The sequence below is a fragment of the Vigna unguiculata genome, chromosome 1, assembly GCF_037176805.1.
Source record: "Vigna unguiculata cultivar grain cowpea cultivar isolate G323 ecotype 2 chromosome 1, ASM3717680v1, whole genome shotgun sequence".
Taxonomy (NCBI): Eukaryota; Viridiplantae; Streptophyta; class Magnoliopsida; order Fabales; family Fabaceae; genus Vigna; species Vigna unguiculata.
Genome location: NC_140792.1, coordinates 26,514,157 through 26,535,074, shown reverse-complemented (window position 1 = coordinate 26,535,074; position 20,918 = coordinate 26,514,157). Strand labels below are relative to the sequence as shown.

The 20,918-nt window shown below is 31.9% G+C and overlaps 1 protein-coding gene across 1 annotated transcript; it reads left to right on the top strand.

The window, feature by feature from the left end:
• Positions 1–1,194: 1,194 nt before the first annotated feature.
• Positions 1,195–20,006, top strand: ABH1 (ARM repeat superfamily protein). The gene is made up of 19 exons (XM_028072418.2): positions 1,195–1,462; positions 1,543–1,602; positions 2,219–2,275; positions 3,221–3,292; positions 5,073–5,135; positions 6,013–6,189; positions 7,090–7,221; positions 7,516–7,582; positions 9,335–9,534; positions 11,902–11,972; positions 12,282–12,366; positions 14,732–14,800; positions 14,907–15,025; positions 15,538–15,676; positions 17,816–18,313; positions 18,589–18,888; positions 19,078–19,250; positions 19,367–19,469; positions 19,596–20,006. Exons 1-19 carry the CDS (start codon positions 1,379–1,381, stop codon positions 19,704–19,706), a joined length of 2,580 nt encoding a protein of 859 aa, XP_027928219.1. The 5' UTR covers positions 1,195–1,378; the 3' UTR covers positions 19,707–20,006.
• Positions 20,007–20,918: the final 912 nt, after the last annotated feature.

Below are 20,918 nucleotides of genomic sequence, written 5' to 3'. Positions count from 1 at the left end.
TTTTAAAACTTAGAAAATACAGACACACAAGTGCATTTTTTATAGTATATAAATAAAAATATCTAATATATAACCATATATTTGTAGTTTCTATTTTAATATTCATATACTTTTTACTATTATTTACAATCTATGTTTCTTAAAATATAAAACATACGTAAACATAAATACAATAGCTAATAATTATATTTCTACTAATATATAAATAAGAATATATAATATATAACAATATTCTTCTACAATATATCATAATATTTAAAAAATCTCATAATTTATAATATATAATAATAATATATCAATATTAAAAAATATCTATATCTAAAGATATTTCATAATTTTTAATAATATTTGATAATCCTTATTTTATTAATATTATCTTTTAAATGATTAATGATTTAAATTTAATTTTTCTATTTCAGGATATTTGACTAATTTTTAAATGATCCGTCGTTTAAAAATTATCTATAAAATAAGTAAGGTTTATCCATAATAAAATTATTTATATTTAATTTTATAATTATAATAATAATAATTTTATTACTTTTAATCATCATTAGCGAAAATATAGTGTATGTGTGTTTGACTTTCTAATTTTTATAAAAAATTAAATTCAATAAAAAAAATATATAATTAATTTTTAAAATAACTTTTAAATATAAAATTAGAAAAATAAAATATGTAATTTTTTTAAAAAAATAATGATTTAAGATAAAGGAAGTTTTTAGAATAATAACTAAAAATAAATCATTTATAAAATATTTAATTTTTAAAATAATTAAAAATAAAATTAGAATAATAAAATGTGGACACAAAATATATCTTTATATATATTATTAGCATAAACATAGATATATGTGTATGTATTTTTTAAATATATATAATATTATATTAGTAGGTGATGATATTATAATGTTATTAAATTAATATATAAAATAAAGTGAAATATATAAAAAAATCAGAAAATAAATAATTTTACAAAATATTTATAAAAATAATAATTAATTTTCATAAATTTAATATAATTATATTTTAAAGAATAAAATTGATATTTTAAAAAGTATATATAATTTTTTTTTTCATATATTTTTATAGATTATAAATAAAAAAAATAAAAACATATTCCCCGATAAATGTTAATCAGAAGTGGACTCAAAAGTGATTAGTCACATTGTTTTAAGTCAGTCTGACAAATAAGAAGTGTATTCCCTTCCTACTTCGAGGCCAGCGAGTAACACCGTTAGGGTTGAAAGTTGAAGTTCTTGTTTGTGCACCACACTGCAGGGCTCAGACCCAAAACCCTCATAAAAACCCAACGCCCCTTCCTTTTAGTTCCTCTGTTGGCTTCTCACTCTTCCGTGCGGTAGTAGTGTGGCAAACAATGAGCAGTTGGAAAAACCTTCTTCTACGAATCGGTGACAAGAGTCCCGAATACGGAGTCTCTTCTGACCATAAAGATCACATTGTAGTTTTCTCTTCTTCGTTTTGCTCTTCGCCGCGAAACTCGTTAATGTCTAATATCTCTTTTTGCTTTTGATTTCTCAGGATACGTGCTTTGGCGCCCTTCGTCGCGAACTTGACCACTCCCAAACCGATGTTTTGGAGGTAGACTCTGATTTTTATCCTTCGCATTTTGGTCCTCTTTTGGATAGTTAGGTTAATTTGTTTTATCGGTTGAATATTTGAAATGTTTTCGATTCGCTTCTCGGGAGTTTTGAGGCTTGTACTTGTAGCTACGATAGTGAACTAATTCGTAATATGCTATGTGTATGTTGTACCAAGCAGTTGTGAATCAATTTTCGTTTTAATTGTAGGACATTCAATGTGGAAAACACATGTTTGAGTAGGATGTGGATATTGATTATTTTAATGCTAGTTATACTTTATTTTGACCTTTTTTGCTTGTTGCTTGCCAGTGGTTTTCTTCAGAAAAGATCGCAATGTGCTTTAGAAATCTGAAACATTTAAAGTTGATTGTAATCTATAACCTTGTAATTATATTAAAAATGTGTTATCTGGACCTGTTAGTTGCTTCATCGCATTTTCTTTACATGTCTTCAAATGTTATACTTTTTATGTTGCAGTCTTATTTCAATATTCTAGCATGTATGATTTTGTGTGGTGTTTAGAATTTGTACATGTTGTCTTTTTGTGTACCGTAATGTGTCACTGCCTTGCATGATATCACAACACATTTACTTTATTGGATTTGTTTGTGCAGTTCCTTCTGACGTGTGCTGAGCATTTGCCTCACAAGATTCCTCTGTATGGAACCCTGGTAGAGATTTCTTTTCTCTCTTGAACTGTAATGACCTCTGTTATTTTATTCCCTGCATGTTTCAATATCTTACTGTGGATGTGTATGCACGAATGCCATGTATATATAAAGTGTTCTTCTTCTCATTAGCATTATTATTGCTATTATTGTTACTTTTGGGAGTGTGTATGTGTGTTCCATTTTTTTAAGGTAGCTTTATTTAGTGAACGTTAATGATATCAATACTGGGATTTTGGTGGACTTAATTTATTATTGTTGTGGTTGTGAAACTGGAAGTTCTACTAATATTATGACCTATTTGCACAGAACTTCTAGTTATTAGTCGTGACGTGATAATGTATCTGATCTTTAATTTTCAAAATATTTTCTTGTGTTTCCTTTTTATAAAAAGACTTAACATTCTTAATTTTCACTCCTTTTTTCCCCTGTGTATTATAATATTTATGACTGCAAGCTTTATAAACTTAGTTAGCTTGTGTTTATTACTAGTTAGTTTTGTGTATTTTAAAGGTCCTTTCAATCAAGTATATTGACAGACAATTTTTGGCTCTGGAATTAACATTTTGTTAAATTTGGAAAACAGTGTTTTTTAGTGGTCAATATTATGTTTTTAACATCGTGATGACAATAATGTTCGTAGAAGATTTCTACTTGATGTGCATTTCAAGAATGAAATGTATGTAACCAGCAAAATTTGGGTGAAAGCTTATAAACTAGATACTTAAATAATAAAAGAAGCATTGTAATTAACCCAGTCTAACACCTCTGCTTTCTGTTATTAATTTATTTGCTGTATTTTATATTGACTGTGAACTATGTGTATCACTATACTGTAGTTGTGTTGCTAATTACGACTCTTTTATGTATTGTGAAGTTTGTCCTGCTTGTGTAGTTCCATTTGAAGTTTCTGAGCATCCTGTTTCTCTTTGAATGATTTCATTGCAGATTGGCTTGATTAACTTGGAAAATGAGGACTTTGGAAAGCAACTAGTGGAGAAAACTAAAACCATGTTTCAGGTAAGCAATTAAACCACTGAATCTTCTAGGTTGGTTTATGGGTGCTGTATTTTCATTGTCTTTATTCCTTTAATTAGCATTAGTTAATTAGCTGAATGTTCAGTTAAGGGTATTATTAGTACTATTTCCATTTGACTAAGCTGTCTATAATTAATTGAGTATTGATTAGGAATTGTAAAATCTAGTGGTGTAAATTAGAATGTGAAATTTTATGTAATTAGTTTTCACAGCATTGTTGACTGCTTGCTATATATAATTATGAGGTACTTGGATCTGATACTAGGAACTTTTTACTATAGAAATTCAAATTGAGTTTCATGTATGTGGATGCTTGATTAGAAAAAAAAGCCAAACTATTATTTCATATGGAAGCATCATTGTATCCATTCAATCTTACATTGTCAAAGCTTTCCATTTTGGAATGACATGGAAAGTTTAATGCTTCTTTCTATAGAATTATCTAGGTTTAGGAATGGATGGCCTTGTTCTTAACCAATGAGCTTGTGATTTTTGGAATGTATACTTTGGCCATGTTTGGTATAAAATAGTTTAATCCCTCCAGAAAGACTATCAAAATAGTTTGATATTGAGGTTCAAAATATTGGAATGTTAGTGAGAAAAAAAGGTTATTGGTATTAGACCAAGGTCACAAGTTCAATTTCCAACGAGACAATTGTTGAAGAAGATATTGTTGACAGTTACATCAAATGTCACATGGTGGAGACCAGATATACCAAGTCTTCAATTCCTAGTGGAATAATTGTTGATGGGGTTGTTGTTATAAGGTACACCAGTTGTGCTACGGTAAAGGTCAAGTAGACCAAGTCACAATTGAATCATGAATTCTTATGCTACTAATCCACTAGTTACCAAGTACATTGACCGGTCCAAGCTTTAAAACATTGCCCAAATATTGAACAAAATGTGCTTCGTTAGTTTCACTGAAATCCTTCCACATTTTTTTATTTTCACTTAACGGAGTTAGAGAATGAGAGAGTAATATAAGAAATATTCATCTAAAAGATAACTTTAGCCTTTTTTTTTCCCCTTTGATATGAGGCAATTGGCCAATGTAAGTCAGATCTTATCCCAAATCTATTACTGCGACTACTTACTGATAATAAAAAAAGTACAAATATGAGGATTGAACTGGAAAAAGAATAATTAAAAAAGGAGTTAATTTTTTGGTTGAAAATACTAGTTTGTTTATATTTGTTGGTGTCGATTATTAAAATTTTCTATCTTTTTTCTATAGATGTGTTGATTAAATAATATTTAGATATTTTTTTTCTTGAGTTTTGTTTTTCTTTAATGTGTTTTTCATCTGGCTTTGGCTTCTGGACCACCTGCCATCGGTTCTTTAATGTGTGGACATAACATGAGAAACCATCGGTTTAACCTTTACTGTAGTGGGATGAATGCGTGGCCATTTTCTGTCTGATGTGATCATTTAAACCAGATTGAAATATTAGATTGTTGGTGAAACATTGTTCTGATTAATTTTTATAAAGGAAAAAAATTAAAAATTATTTTTATTGGGTAAGGTTTGTTTGATTTAATGCAAGGTATGGTTCTTACTAATGGTTTTTTAGTACACATTCATTTTCAATTTGTTTTGTTCACCCAAAATAACACCATTATATACTTCTCTAATCTGCTGCAGTTTTTTGAATCTAAGAACTTATTAATTTGATCTTTTAGTGCTTGTGCTGACTCCCTTTAATTTATTCCCTGTAATTTTGCTTTTGTGCATTTCTCATTTTTTATATTTTTGATTTAGGATGCCTTGGATACTGGAAACTGCAATGGGGTTCGTGTTCTAATGCGGCTTTTGACTGTTATGGTATGTATTGGCACTGTTTTTATGCTCAAAAATTGTGTAGCATTATTGACATTCAACTTTTAGACTGAAATATTGTTATTATTGGAATTGAGGTAGATAAGAAATCCTTTAAGTTTTCTCCATTGGTTTATTCTACATTTATGAGTACTTTGTGTTTGAGTATGCCTTTTTTTTTTTGTCTAAAATATTGTACAGTTAGCTTGTAATGTTTTTTTCTGTCATTTAGTCTTTTTTACATGTACAGCTTATAGGGCATGCTTCTTACAAATTGTAATTTTTAAAATGATGTTTCCATAAAAGAAGCTAATTAGGATCCTGTTCCCGACTGTATTTTACATGTACAACTTATAGAGCATGTTTCTTACTGACTGTATGTAAAAGAAGATTGTTTCCATAAAAAAAGCTGATTAGAAACCTTTCTGCTCTTTTGTATTAAACTATTATTGGTGAAAATCAGTTTATAAGGTTGGGTTACTTCTATTGAAAAGGAAACACATTATCAGTTTGGAGTTTATGATGGAAAGTTGACTTATTTTCGATAATTAACTATTTTCAATGCAGAGCAAATTACTACATTAACTTCATACTTTTTTTTTAATTTAACTTTAAAAAAGAAAATGCTTTGCACAATCCAAATAGAATATATTTTCTTGTAAATAAAACTTATTTCAAATAGTTGCTTATAAAGATATAATTGATTATTCAAATAAAGTTTTTCCGCTTAGCTAATGCAAACACACTTATTTATATATTCCTACCCTTTTGAGTTCTAAATTTGATTACGTTTTATCTTTCTCTTCATGTTGTTTTTCATGCGAAGTATTTATGTAACTGAATGGATTTTTTTTTGCATGTTGCTTTCTTGTAAATCCTTTAGATGTGCAGTAAGGTTCTTCAACCCAGCTCCTTGGTGGCTGTCTTTGAAACATTTTTATCATCAGCTGCCACAACAGTAGATGAGGAAAAAGGCAATCCCTTATGGCAGCCTTGTGCAGACTTTTACATAACTTGCATTTTGTCATGCCTCCCATGGGGCGGAGCAGAACTTACTGAGGTAATTATTTGATGCTTTCAATTACAAGTTTGGTTAATTTTTCAACTTTATTTAAGCAGTCTACGTTAGCTCTTGTAATTTAGAATGTTCCTTTGCTTGTATTCCAATCGTTTCTCTATCTGATTATTAAATGTATCAATTATTTTTTAATTCTTTTATATTAACTTATTTTCATCTTTCTTTGATATATCACTTATTTTTTATATTTAATTTCTTAAAGTAAGATGCTATTGCAAAGTAAACTCTTTAATTGTTTATTCAAGAACAGTTGTATTTTTGATTTTTCATATCTAAATAAAGACTAATTTCAGTTATTTATCCATTCTTCTGTTGGAGTTATTTGTTTAAATATAGATGTTTCTGTGATCAGAGAGAGTCACTGTATCTCTTCCATTTGTGGGTAGGTATCAGTTGGTAGGTAAATAGTGAAATAGCAGTTAAGTTGGGTGCCGCTGCTCATATTATGGCAACAATGAGTAAAGAATTTAATGCGCATATCATGAACTTTCATTATGTTGGGAAGTAATAAACATTGAAGACAATGATACAACTGCTATGCTGTCCGTTTTTGGTTGGTACTTCCTTTTTTGGTAAAATATATGTATGTTAAGGTTACGCTTTTGAAAATGTTTTTCCCCCCATAGAATCTCAATTAAAAAGGGAATGATTGGAAAGGGGCTTTTTACTTATGTTTGATTTTAGGAAAGTATTTGTATGCTGATTAGCATCTTCATTTATTATAATTTCCTTTTTTTTTTTATGTATTTCCATTGTACCTTAAATAGGAACCAACCCCTGATGTACGGGCTCATACATTAAATGCAGAATTCATTCTCTTTCTACAAATATGGATTTCTTTGAATTCTTTTCTATTTAACTGCATGTCATGTCTGCTAACAGCAAGTTCCTGAAGATATTGATAGAGTGATGGTTGCTGTAGAATCTTACTTGAGCATCAGAAAGCATACAACTGATACTGGCTTATCCTTTTTTGAGAATGATGATGAAAATGGGGAAGGTCTTAATGACAAGGTTAGCTCCTTTTTGGCTAATACTTATTGTGGAGCATTTGATGAAGGATGAAATGTGCTTTAGGATTTTACCGTACTATTATATAATTGCCTATGGTTATAAACTTATAATCTGAGACATGTCACTTGTGAGTTAGTGGTAATAGATGCAATGTATTGGCAACTTAAAACGTTTTTCTTGTAAGTTAAAGATTTTTTATCTTGCTATGTTTCTCTATTTCTACTCCCTTTCAATACTTGTTTAGAGGGTGTTTGGAAGTGATTATATTTGTAACATTTCATTTTCACTTTGCAGGATTTCTTAGAAGATTTATGGGATAGGATACAGGTTTTATCACTGAATGGATGGAAAGTTGAAAGTGGTAATATTCTCTTCTCTGCGTGGAATGGTTTATACTACTATATCTTTCTCTCAAAAATTGAAATCCTTTACACTATTGTTCACCCCCTTTTCTTTCTGTAATTTTAGGGGATTTTGTGTTAACATTACTTGTTTTGTGGTTATTTCTCTACCTATTAATGTTAAGTTTACAAATAATGTCTTAAAGTAAGACTTAATCTTGTGTTTGGAAAGGAATTTTTTAGAGGGTAATTTATTTTTATAAAGTATTTAAAATGCTTAATTACAAAATATGTTTAGGTAGATAATTTAAAAAAAAAATTCAAAAGTTGTTGGAGTATTTTGATTTCTTAAAATCTATAGTATTTAAAATTCCACCTAAAAACTAGGAATTTAGATGATCCCGATTTTTGGTTTGAAAGTGGTTGAATAAATGCTTCTTTAATTGGGCAATTCAAGTAAAATCATTTTTCTGTAATAACATATCATCAACGTAAACCATAAGTTAAACACACTTGTTAGGAGAAGTATAGCAATAACACACTAAATGATATGCCTCACTTCTTTTCAATCCAAAAATTTGCACATGACTAAATTTACTGAACCAAGCTTGTGATGATTGCTTCAAGCCATAGAGTGAACAATGTAATTTACAAATCAACTCAGACTCTCCTTGAGCGACAAACCCATGAGGTTGCTCCATGTAAATCTCCTCCTCCAGATCACCATGAAGAAAGGTCTTTTTAATGTCCAGGTGGTGAATATGCCATTAGCGAATAGTAGACGTAGCAAGGAAAAGACGAACAATATTGATCTTAGCCACAGGAGAAAAAAGTATCAAAGTAGTCAAGACCATAACCTAAGTGTATCCCTTAGCTACATCGAATACCTTGAAGAGCAATAAGCCAAGCATGATTAGAGTCAAGAGAAAGCGAAGAGGATGAATGAAGGATCCAAGGTTGGGAATTTGGTGGAGGAGTTGCTTTGAGTTTGAGTTTGAGAAGTAGGAACAATCAAAATGGATCACAAGTTGGTAGAGGAAGGACCTGATGAATAAATGAACAAGGTTCCATGGAGGACAGAAAAAAAGGTGTGTTGTAAAAGAATGTGACTTTAGCAAACATATAATACCTTTTGGTTGAGAGAGAATAACAACAAATCTTGCTAGAATATGTTGAAACTCATGGTTCTGGTACCATGTTAAGAAGTGGTCTTTAAGTTTAACTCAACTTTACAAAACCGACTTGTAAGGTGAGGTTTGCACCCACTTATATATTATAAATTTGTCTTATCTCTAGTCGATGTGAGATCTCCAATAGATTCAAATATCAATGCTCTAACATTTCTTATGTAAAAGGATTTGATTTGTTATTTAATGTGTTTTATAACACTTGGAGTGTGGGATTAGTGGCTCAAAACAAACATAATGAAAGATCATCTTGCTTACATAGACATGCATTTTATGTGCCAAGCAAAAGTAGATTGCAAAACGGTGCTTGTTGTACTCAATATTTTACTGGGACTTTATTTCTGTTTTAGTACTTTTAGTTATCGCCCTATTGAATTACTTTCAAGCATACGTATTCTTCATGAACATTAACTATATAGAAGCTTATGTTGTGTTTTCAAATCTTTTAATGAATAGTTAATTCATTTGATTTATCTTTTTCATTTCTTATTGTTCTATTATTTGTCATTAACATCAATATGTTTACTTTTATTTAATTTATTGTGTATTATTCCCTTTTTGATTATATTTGGTTTCAACCTGTAGTTCCAAGACCTCATCTTTCATTTGAAGCTCAGCTGGTTGCTGGGAAGTCTCATGAATTTGGGCCAATAAGCTGCCCCAGCCTACCAAAACCACCTTCAGTTCCTTCTGGCGTGTCTACTGGTAAACAGAAGCATGAAGCAGAATTAAAATATCCTCAAAGGATACACCGGTTAAACATATTTCCTCCCAGCAAACATGAGGTGATTTGCGTCTCTGCATTGATTTCCTTTCTTTTAATCTACTTTATGGAAACTTCTTTTTGGTATTTTTACCCTTTAAATTGAATTACATTTATTTATATCCAGCTCCGTGCTTTATTAATTTAGGCCTTTATTTTCAAAAATGAATTTTGATTTGACAGTTTTCTCACTAACTAATGTATTAATTGCAGACATTCAAATGTCTGCATCATTCCACTGTCCACAAAACTTTTGAAATTCATGAGGAAATGAGTAAAACTACTCAATTTTCCTTTTTCCTTTAGAATATTTCTCAGCTTTTAATACTTAAAATCCCTGATGAAGTATCACATTTTAAGTAGTCAAGTTATTTCTTATGTGTTTGAACTTGGGCCCATCCTTATGTGTGATACTTTATATGTATATATGTTCCTCAGATGTGCTAACAGAAAAACAAGAGGATTATATCACAAATGTATGCCATTTCTATCTAGATGTCGTCGCAGTCTGATTATCAGATTTATGTCTTCTCGGTGTATCCACTATTCATCTTGTTATAATAATTACATCTATGTATTATCATTAACCCTAAGTATAGGGTGTAGTGTGTTGGAAACATCCTACAGCCGTACCTAGTTCTGCAGCTAGGTGTCTAGTGAGTCTCTTAGTCTTTTATGTATCCATATCCGTTTTTCATTATAGATAGAAGAAAGTGAGAGGGGTCCTTAAAGCCCTCTCATTATATATTTTCTCTGTTTTAATCTATTTTTTAATCTTAATTAAGTCATCTGTATCAAATTCTTTCACAAAATTGTCTCATTCTGATTTCTGGCTGCTCCTGTCTTCTCTATAATTCATTCTGATATTTGGGGTCCAAGTCAAGTTTCATCCTTTGGGTGTTATTTGTCACACTCATTGATGAATATTCTTGTCGTACTTGGGTTTACATACCGAAAAAGAACGGCGCAGGTGCAGCGCAGGAGAAGAAAACACCATTTGTAGAGGTAGCGGCACAAGGATGAAATTGTAGTTGCAGGGCACATGTGTTTTCTCTTGGGTTAAAAGTCCAAATGATACTTTATTTTTTTAAATTGGGCCTAACAAAAATCTTATAATTTAACCTAATATTCTCACACTACCCACGTCTTTCTTTGTTCTTGTTCAGTCCTATTGCTGCTTGCACTTACCTCACTGCTCACTGTCGCTCTCCATTGCTTGCTGCTCACTATTCTTTCTTATATTGTCTATATGCATATCTTGTATTTCTTTAGTCCGCAATGCTTCTGTCATAATTCGATATAGTTTCCATTATAGCTTTATAATGGATTTTTGGGTCTCTGATATCAATAACACTGATGTCACATAAGTGTATACCATTCTTCTCTGCGAAATGTTTTGACAGTTTTGCTTAAAAGCTACAAGTACCTTCAAGAAGAATCTTCGGGGATGGTTTTAAAAACTGTTGTGGCTGTCAATAATAGGGAATTCTTATAAAACCTTATTTATATTTCTATTAAATAATTGTTTATTATTTAATGTACAACTTTTATACAATTGCCAATTTGATTCATCTGGCTTAAGTGTTAAGAGTCATAGGCAGTAGCCTTTTCCCAGTATTGTACTTGTACTCGTCTTTTCCTGCACACACATCAGTTGAGGCTTGCTCAATAAGTTTGTGGCAGTCCTCTAAATTCAAGTGTTTCTATGCATTGGTATTTCTCATTTAAGCTATAGTTTTATAATAGTTTTAAGGTAATAATTATTAATCATATTCACCAAACAATAGTTTTATTAATCATATAGTTTTATTAATAGTTTTAACAGCATATTCTCCAAACAATGTTTCTAATGTTCTTCCTTCTGTCAGCATCTATGGTACAACCGCATTTGTAAAACCATTAAAATCCTTAGTCAGACATATTTTTAATGATCTGTCTTTATATTTTGAACGGAGGGAAGTCTTTCATACATTCATTGCAAATTATTCTACCACTTTTGAATTGTTAGTTTGAATGAAGTGGTTGGTTTTGTTATTTGGTGACTAAGATTTGCTAATGTCCTTTTGTAGAAGATGGTGATTTCATGGTTGAACAGCCAAAAAATGTGTTTTTTTTCCTGTATGTTGGGTTTTCTTGGACAATATCTTGTTGGCTAGTGCTTCTGTATTTCTCTTTAATAAATCTTCTCTTAAATTGAATCTCTTCTTATTAGCTTTCAAAATGGTTTTGTTTTTGAGGATCAAAGTGCTTTCTGCCTGATGGTCTTCTTTTGTAGCATGTTAGGATGTTCGTTTTCGTGTGTTATAGCTCTAGTTTTTGGTTCAGTAATTTCAATTTAATACTTGCCAATCATATTTGTGGGTTCAGTGAAAAAATCTTTTGGATGCAGGATATACAACCTATAGACAGATTTGTTATGGAAGAGTATCTCCTTGATGTGCTTCTTTTCTTCAATGGCTGGTTTGTATACACCATTCGTTTTCTCTAATACTAAAAGTGTAGTAATAAACCTGTGATGGAGTTTGAATACCAAAAAGATGTACTAGAACACATTATGACTTGCCATTTTTGTTATTAATTTAACCTTTTTTGTTGTATTGAGTGTCACTGTTTCTAAGATCTTTTCTGTATTATCGATGGAAATGAGTTTATTGTGTTTAAAATTTCCTAGTAGTCCTATATATTTCGTCTCCGCCTTATCGCTTTATCCTATAAAAACGTGTTGATGTGAATATAACTATTATCATTTCTGGTTTATTGCAAAGCTAGTCGAAAGGAGTGTGCATCTTTCATGGTTGGTTTGCCAGTTTCCTTCAGATATGAGTACCTCATGGCCGAGACAATATTCTCTCAGGTATTACATGTGAAATTGCAATATATCTCTTACCTCTTCTTGAATAATATAGTATAAAGCTTAAGCAATTAGTATTATTGTGACCTGAGCAAGATGTTTCTAGATGCCACTTGAGAAGAATAAATAGAATATATTTTATAAAGCTTGTTCAAGTCTCTCTCAGGTTCAAATATTTATACAGAAACTGTTAATCTTCGTAAGAGACAGAGAGAGAAAGAGTAGAAACATAATTCATGAAACTGATTTTATTGAACTTCACTTAACTTTCAAAGTTCTGTACATTTATGACTATAGATGCACACTACAAGGCATAGAATACAGCTGTACAATATGGTCAACTATTGACTATAGTTGACCATTGACCACAGCATAGTAACCCTAAGTATTAGATGCACACTACCAATAATTAACTGTACACTAACAGAAACTGTTGATATAATGATAGAAAACAAGTAAAGGCACCTCTAGGACCCTAGCTATATATAGGTACAACTTTTTAATAAAGCCTATTCTGACAAAGCTGAAGAACAGTATTATTTTCCACTGACATGTTAAGTAACTTCTATTATCGATTGAATGTTAATCAAATTCAGTGATGTGGGAAAAAAAAAGAATCTTTTCTCTTAACATTTGATGTCATATTGAGCCTGTGAATGTTGTATGTTCCAATTGAGGAGAGATTCTCAAAATCTAGTCCAGTACAAATTTCAATAAGGTGATTTGGTGCCAAAAGAAAATCTTGTTAAAAGAACGTATAGCAATGTGCTTTTGCACTTTCAGGTGCTGGGAGATGAGGTTGAAGTTTCCAAATCATTCTATTGAGGTGTGAATACCTTTCAAATGAGTGGATCATCTGGTTAGTTGTCATGGTGGTTGATTTAGTAGTAAGATGAAAAGGACAATTTTTAGAGATATTCCTTAAATTTATTGTTTGGTGCTAAGTGTTTATCAGTTCTAGATAGTGTTGTAGAGCATGGTAGTGAAAATCGTAAAACTCGTGATCTTCACAGATTGTAGTAGATCGCAATTGTAAATTGCAGCTCGTGTAGGAGTGGTGATTCTCGCGATGCAATCCTTCCCAACCGCAAGGAGAAGCCGGTAGAGCTCGCGGCGGTGCATCTCTCGGCCGCGATGCTCAAATGATATTACTGCTAGAAAAATAGGCTGAGTTTCAAATTCAAAACTTCTTTGCAAAATGGATCCACGTTTAACTTTGAATAATGGATACTTTAAAGAAAACTAGTTTCAGCTGCAAGAAATGTTATTTTCAATGTTCTTTAATATTTCAAAACATACAATATGGATTTAATTCAGATTTGAGTTGAGATATATGGGAAAGAGGACACCAAGAATTATATTTGTTCATCCTCACAAGAGTTACTTCTAGTTGTTTAATCACTTCGACTAAGTCAATCAGCTAATTTCAAGCTTTTAACATATACACTATGGGAAAAACAAGAAATGCAACACAACATGAGATCTTGAGCCCTACACAAGATCTTGGACTTTTATCATAATAGGTTTATGTTTCCTATGTATAGAGATAGTTGTGATGGCTTTATAGCTGGCTTGTATTTCGTTCACGGGTTTTGGTTTGGTCTCCCCATGAGTTTTGTTTATTCTTTTTAAAATTTTTAATAATATTTTTATGTGATGACGAATGATAGATGTATCTTGAGGTATTAGTATATCTGAGATGTCAAGGAACATAATGATGTCTAACATGAGTTTTATAAAAAAAGATCTTGAGCCGTACAAGATATCTTACAACCTCTTATGAAACCCTATAACTATAAAATCTTCTTGATGACCCCATTCAAGAACAATACAACTCAAAGAAAGAAAAAAATTATATAACAAAATTAACTATAAGATCAACTTTTCAACACATCCATCATCAAATCCAAGTGGTCGGAAGCATCAGGTCAACTCAATCAAGATTGCTTGCATCTTCAATCTCAAACAGTGACAAATTTATCATTTATGTAGGCTTTTTTGTCATATATTAAATCTAACATTCTACAAAGTGAAGTATTGATAACCATTGATTTAAAATCAACGGTTTTGAATGTTGTAAATTTCAAGCAATTGGATAGCAACTAGGGATTTTTAAGAGCTGGAAAAAGGGATTTTTAAGAACTGGAAAAAGGTAGAGTGACTTCACCTTCTATTTTTATTTGCAAGTGTTTACTTTAATGAAATTGTCTTATTCTTTTTCACTGTACCTCAATTAAATGCACTGAAATATTTAAAATTTTCTAATTTGATGTTACTGACATTTGTCAATCTGTACTTTTAATTAGTGACTTCTTATGACTAAGAATATTGGCTGATTTGTGTAATGTGATGTCTATTTCTGTTGCAGCTGCTGATGCTACCTCAACCACCTTTCAGACCAGTATATTACACACTTGTAATTATTGACCTTTGCAAGGTACCGTGTTTCTGTCATTGGGAAATTATTGTTGTTTCAATACACTTTTATACAGATTTGAAATTTAAGCTCATGTTTAATGCTTTTGTAATCATGTGACCGATAGGCTCTTCCTGGAGCTTTTCCAGCTGTTGTTGCTGGAGCAGTTCGTACTCTCTTTGAGAGGATAGCTGATTTGGATATGGAATGTCGAACACGTCTAATCCTTTGGTTCTCACACCATTTGTATGTTCACAATTTTAGTAATTGCTTTTTGACATGCATTACTTGTGACTATTTGTACTGTGCTTGTGCTGCTTGCTTTCTTGTCCTGCCCTACTTTACCTTTTTTTCATTTATTTCACTTTGTTTGGAGAAAAATAAAAAACCATGCGTAACCTTGTGTGGCCTCTAGACACTAAAGCTCAAAGATATATTATTCATGAATGTGACACTAAATTTCTGTACTGTGGTTATATTCAATGGTGAGAAAATCATTGAAGTGAAACTGTTGTTTTTGGGTCACATTTCTTAACACTTTGAAGCAAACTTTATATTTCCCAACTTATAAATGATTAAATGGATGTTATTCTACGCTTTTTAAGTTATTAATTTATATAGGACAACTCCTATTTTACTGAATAAGAATAAAATGGAATATTTTACATGTTCTTTTACATGCGGAATTTACATTTTTGGCCTAAGTTGTGTAGCAAGTATTTTCATATTCAATTTGGTTGATGGTCTATATTATGCAGATCAAACTTCCAGTTCATCTGGCCATGGGAAGAGTGGGCTTATGTCCTAGACCTCCCAAAGTGGGCTCCACAACGTGTCTTTGTCCAAGAAGTTTTGGAGAGGGAAGTTCGCTTGTCATACTGGGACAAAGTTAAGCAGGTAATTTATCAAAGCTAGAACCACAGTAAATTTTACTTTTGTTGAAAATTGCCCTATAATGAGACAATTAGACTGCATTGCCACTCATGATCTTTTCATGGTTATGGATATATAGGGAAATCATAAATGGATTAGATATTTTTGTTTATCTGTTTTTGTTATGTAGAGGAATGGATGCTTTGTTAAATAGAATGATTTTTTATTTTCCCCTTTCTTTATGAGGTAACTCACTCCAGGATCATATGTCAGGGGAATTGTTGCGGAATCTTCTTAGAGAATTTGAACAGAGAAAAGATAGTGAAAATTGAATAAGAGAATATTTTTATTTACTGTTTCCACACATTGATTGTTATGTACAAGAGGTATTTATAGACATATATGTCTAAGAAGCTGTTATAAACTAACAGCTGTACAGAGAAAAAATATACAATGAAAGAAACATAGCTTTTAATTTTAAGAAGATACTCTTCCATAGATTTAGATTCCAGTCTAACAACACACGTTGCAATGCACAATTGCCTTGCTCGAGACTTGGTTTGAAGTACGAAGTACTCATGAATTTTGTCCCAAACTTCATAGAAATGACTGGCACCAAGCACATGAGAAAGAACAGACTTCGAGAGTGTACATTTAAGCCAAACCAGTAGCATCTGATCTTGAACCTTCCTAGCTTCATATTCAGGATTAACAATGTCTAGTGTTCTATCTTGTTCAGTAAGAAATCGAGAAGGAATAACTAAATTTACCACGGAACATTGCAATTTGTGTGAATTTATGGGTTCAACATACTGTCTCTAGTGAAGATAAATTGTATTATCCAGTTTCTTAGCAATTGAAGTTGGAAAACCAATGTAGCAAAAGTAGAAGTCATGATTTTAGCAGTGAGAAATCTTGAAAAAAAAATGCAAAGCTAAGGTTAGAAGCTCATAGTGAAAACACACCTGAGTAAACCTTAACAAGCTAGCAATCTGAACAGATCCAATGTCTTGATCAACAACTAGAAAGAAGCCCAAATTATAGATTTGAACACAATTGAACTGAGAGAAACAAACACAAGTAAAAATTCACCAGCGAGAAACAGTTTGTGAGAGTAAAGAGGTGTGAGCCAGATTTGAATTAATTCATCAAATTCAACTTGAACTAACAGATGTAAGTAACTTGAATTGGAATTCGAACAAGGTCGCTGATTAATTTCTTCACCAACAACAAATTTGAACCAGAATTGACCAAACCGCATTAGACGGCACCAATTCACAAACATGCAGGAGGTCAGCAAGAAGTGAAACGAACAATTAACCGATTGAAACTTAAGTAGACTGAAGCAGAAGTAATTGAAGAGTTAAATTCTTCAAATCAACAATTCTGAATTGGAATTAACCAAAGCTCACAACATCAAAAGATTGAACAATCACGAACTCATCAAGGAGTGACATCAGAAGTGGGTGTCATGTTGAATTTCTTGTCCGAGTAAAAACTCCTTTTTTGTCTGAGTTTTCCGGAGACAAAACACAACCTAACGGAGATGTTGATATCTGCGTACTCTCTACCTTTTTCTCTTACGCCCATGCTTTGGTCTGCTAGGGCCGAGGAGCTTACAACTGAGGGGAAGCAGATAGGTCAAAGAGCTTGCAGAAGAGGAGAGCAGCTTATCTTCTCTCACAGCAAGTTTCCCTACCCTAATGTCTGATCTCTGTTTTTGGCTTTGTATTTATATTTTATCTGAAAGAAACAAACAACTTTAATTGACTAAAACACATTAAATTTTTTTTTATCAACGTCTTTTTGGTGAAAAAGGTGTCTTGTGGCTATTTATTACTCCTGCATTTTATTGAATGTCATGCTTAAGAATTCAGTTGTAACTTAATTTATTATGTGATTTAGAGGTTATTTTCATTATCTTTTATTTCTACGCATGAGTATGTAAGTATGATTTTGCATTTTTTGTAGGATATTATGGTTCACGTTGTGAAACTATGGTTTATGATATTTTATTCCCATCCTACTAATCCTGTCTAAAGTTTTGATATTGACTACATTGGATGCTTTTCTATTAGCAGCAGAATTAATTGAAAGGTGTTTTTTTATATAGTTGACATATTGATGTTTTTATGGTATGTATATTTTCATGATATTTTGTAGAGTATTGAAAATGCACCTCGTTTGGAAGAATTGCTTCCTCCAAAAAGCGGGCCAAATTTTAGTTTTGGTTCAGAAGATGGTAAGGAAAGCAATGAGCATGCATTGTCTGGAAAGCTCAACAGCATGGTTAAAGGGAAGTCACCTGTCCGTGAAATAATCTCTTGGATTGATGAAAGTGTGTTTCCAAATAATGGTCTAGAAGTTACACTCAGAGTGATTGTACAAACTCTTCTCAATATTGGATCCAAGAGTTTCACTCATTTGATAACTGTCTTGGAGAGATATGCGCAAGTCTTTGTGAAAGTATGTCCAGATGAGGATCGACAAGTCATGCTTATAGCTGAAGTGAGTTCTTTCTGGAAGAGTAACACCCAAATGACAGCAATAGCTATTGACAGGATGATGGGTTATCGACTCGTTTCAAATCTGGCTATTGTGAGATGGGTCTTCTCAGCAGAAAATATTGAGCAATTTCATACATCGGATCGTCCATGGGAGGTAAATAATTGAGGATTTTATGGATAGATTGTTAACTCTTTCCTCCTGAGCTATAGGTCTACAGGGGTCGGAAACCATCTGCCTTTTGCTTTCAGTTTGTATTTGATGTGATCAACGTTTGAATTTTTAATTTAAGTGCTCATAATTTGCATCCTTTTGTTTTTGGTTTGATTGTCATGGATTATGAATTGTATCATGTATTGAATTTTCAGGTGACCATCATGATAATTATTTTTTTCTTTCGTATAGTAATTTCACCGATTTCTTTTGAACAGATTCTTAGAAATGCAGTAAGCAAGACACATAATCGTATTTCTGATCTACGGAAAGAAATATTAACTATTAAAAAGAACATTTCATCAGCCGAAGAAGCTGCCATGGAGGCAAAAGCTGAGCTATATGCTGCAGAGTCAAAACTTACACTCGTGGATGGTGAACCAGTTCTTGGTGACAACCCTGTTAGATTGAATAGATTGAAATCACATGCTGAAAAGACAAAGGAGGACGTGGTGACTCTTACAGAATCTTTACAATCTAAGGAAGCTCTTCTTGCCCGAGCAATTGAGGAAAATGAGGTAATTTAAGTAAAATTTGTATAAGTTAATTGTTTGCATAAAGTTTTTTGTATCAAACATATGTGTGCAATGTCTGGGAATGGTTACATTTTTCTGTTACAGCCAGAGATAACTTTTCGAAAAAAATAGATGTGCCAATAGTGTTTCTAAGAAAATTTTCGTTGTATTGTTGGGTATTTGCACATACAGGCATTATTTATCTTGTTGTACAAAAGCTTCTCAAATGTGTTGACCGAGCGGCTTCCTGAAGGAACTAGAACACTGCATGAGTTGAAGTCTGCGCAAGTAGATGTGATGGCAGTGGACGCTGAAGAGCCACCATCAATGGAATTAGATGACGAAAACCAGAGATCTCAAAACAGGTTCTCGTGCCTGTCCTTCTGAACTAGATTAATAATTAAGAGAAGTTAATGTTTCTCTTGCTTTGTACACAACACATGTGCATATTATTATTATTTCTTTTTAATGTCTTGTACAGTCAGTCAAATGGAGAGAAGAAAGGTGTTGTAGGTGAAAAGGAGCAGTGGTGTATCACCACTTTAGGCTATGTGAAGGCTTTTTCTAGGCAGTATGCTGCTGAGGTTTGTTCCATTCCCTGCTTGCATTTATCTTGGCTTTTTTAAGGGCATGCCTTGTAAACAACACTTAGCACCGATTGCTCTAGATTCGTTTAGCTCTAAAAACTTGGTTTAAATTGTTGCTTGCAGATATGGCCCTATGTTGAAAAGTTGGATGCAGAGGTATTGACAGAAGAAACACCTTATCTTTTTAGGGCAGCTGTTTATACCGGTCTTCGAAGACCAATTCATGAGGCATGATCAATTTCTTACTTCACCTCTGTGCTATGTTATTTAGAATAACTTAATTCCATTCTTTAGTCTGCTATTTAAGCATTTTCATAGTCTGCTAACAGCCTAAAACTGTATGCAATTGTAATTTAAAAATGACAAGGTTGGTATGATGAGTCTCTACATCTAGATTCTAACAGGGACTTGATCTCCGCTGCTGTACATTAGATTTCGATTATAGCTTCTAATTGGACCTCAAATACCCAAAAAATTGAGTTTGCACTATACCTGTGTTGTACTTGATATAAAATGAAAATTGAATTCCGTTTATTGCTTTCAAATGCCTCGCTTGGTCGAGAAGTAAAATCTTATATAACCTCATGAAAAAAAAAATGCTTAAAGAGGGGAATAAGTAAATTCAAAATACTACACTTGATGTTTGCCAAAAGGAAGGAATTACAAGATTCAAAACACTTTGTGCTTAAGAAAATTAATAATATTGAGCCAGATAAATTGAAGCGTAAAACCAGCTTGCAACAAACATGGGTTGTATGGATGTTATAATATAAAATTATGCAGGCCTATAAAACTTGCAATGCCGCAATTTATAGCTTTATGTATGTATAGAAAGACGTCTATCTCAGCAACTACGATGTATGTTTAAAGCAACTATTTTAAATTTAACACTGGTGATACCCATAATCTGTTTTAAGTTTTGTAAAATTGACCTCAATTTTAAATTGGCATCATACTCAGTTTCGTGGTTTAAAGGTAAAAAAGAGAATTTGTATATAATAGTTGTGGACAGTGTAAGTATAATTAATTTACAATTGAACTTGTGCCTCCCGTACACTTCGGTAAACTGGGATTTCATTCTGACAGTTCTATTGACAAGGAAATCAACTCATGGAACACACATTATTTATTCAATGATATTATCAAAGTAATTTGATTAATTGTATATATTATTTGACTGGTTCATAAATTGGGTTTGATATAATGAAAATAGTGTATGTTGATAAAGCGAATATGTAACTAGGCAAATAAATTTGCCTTTATGGTATTGCTCGAACCTAATTTCGTTTTGATTGAGAATTTTTACGTTTATTGGGTATGGAGAATTTTCAACTTTTTCAATTAAGTATGGGGATGTGTATTAGAATGTACATATGCCTACCATAATATATCTTCATCCCGATTTAAATTATTAAAATATTCACAATTAGTTAAGTAACTCTCTCG

Bases quoted from the DNA above. Each gene is read 5' to 3' on its own strand.
- ABH1 (XM_028072418.2), top strand. From the start codon at position 1,379: ATGAGCAGTTGGAAAAACCTTCTTCTACGAATCGGTGACAAGAGTCCC. The intron at 3,293-5,072 runs GTAAGCAATTAA...TTTTTGATTTAG, and splicing joins AAACTAAAACCATGTTTCAG to GATGCCTTGGATACTGGAAA. The intron at 11,973-12,281 runs GTTTGTATACAC...TTGCAAAGCTAG, and splicing joins CTTCTTTTCTTCAATGGCTG to TCGAAAGGAGTGTGCATCTT.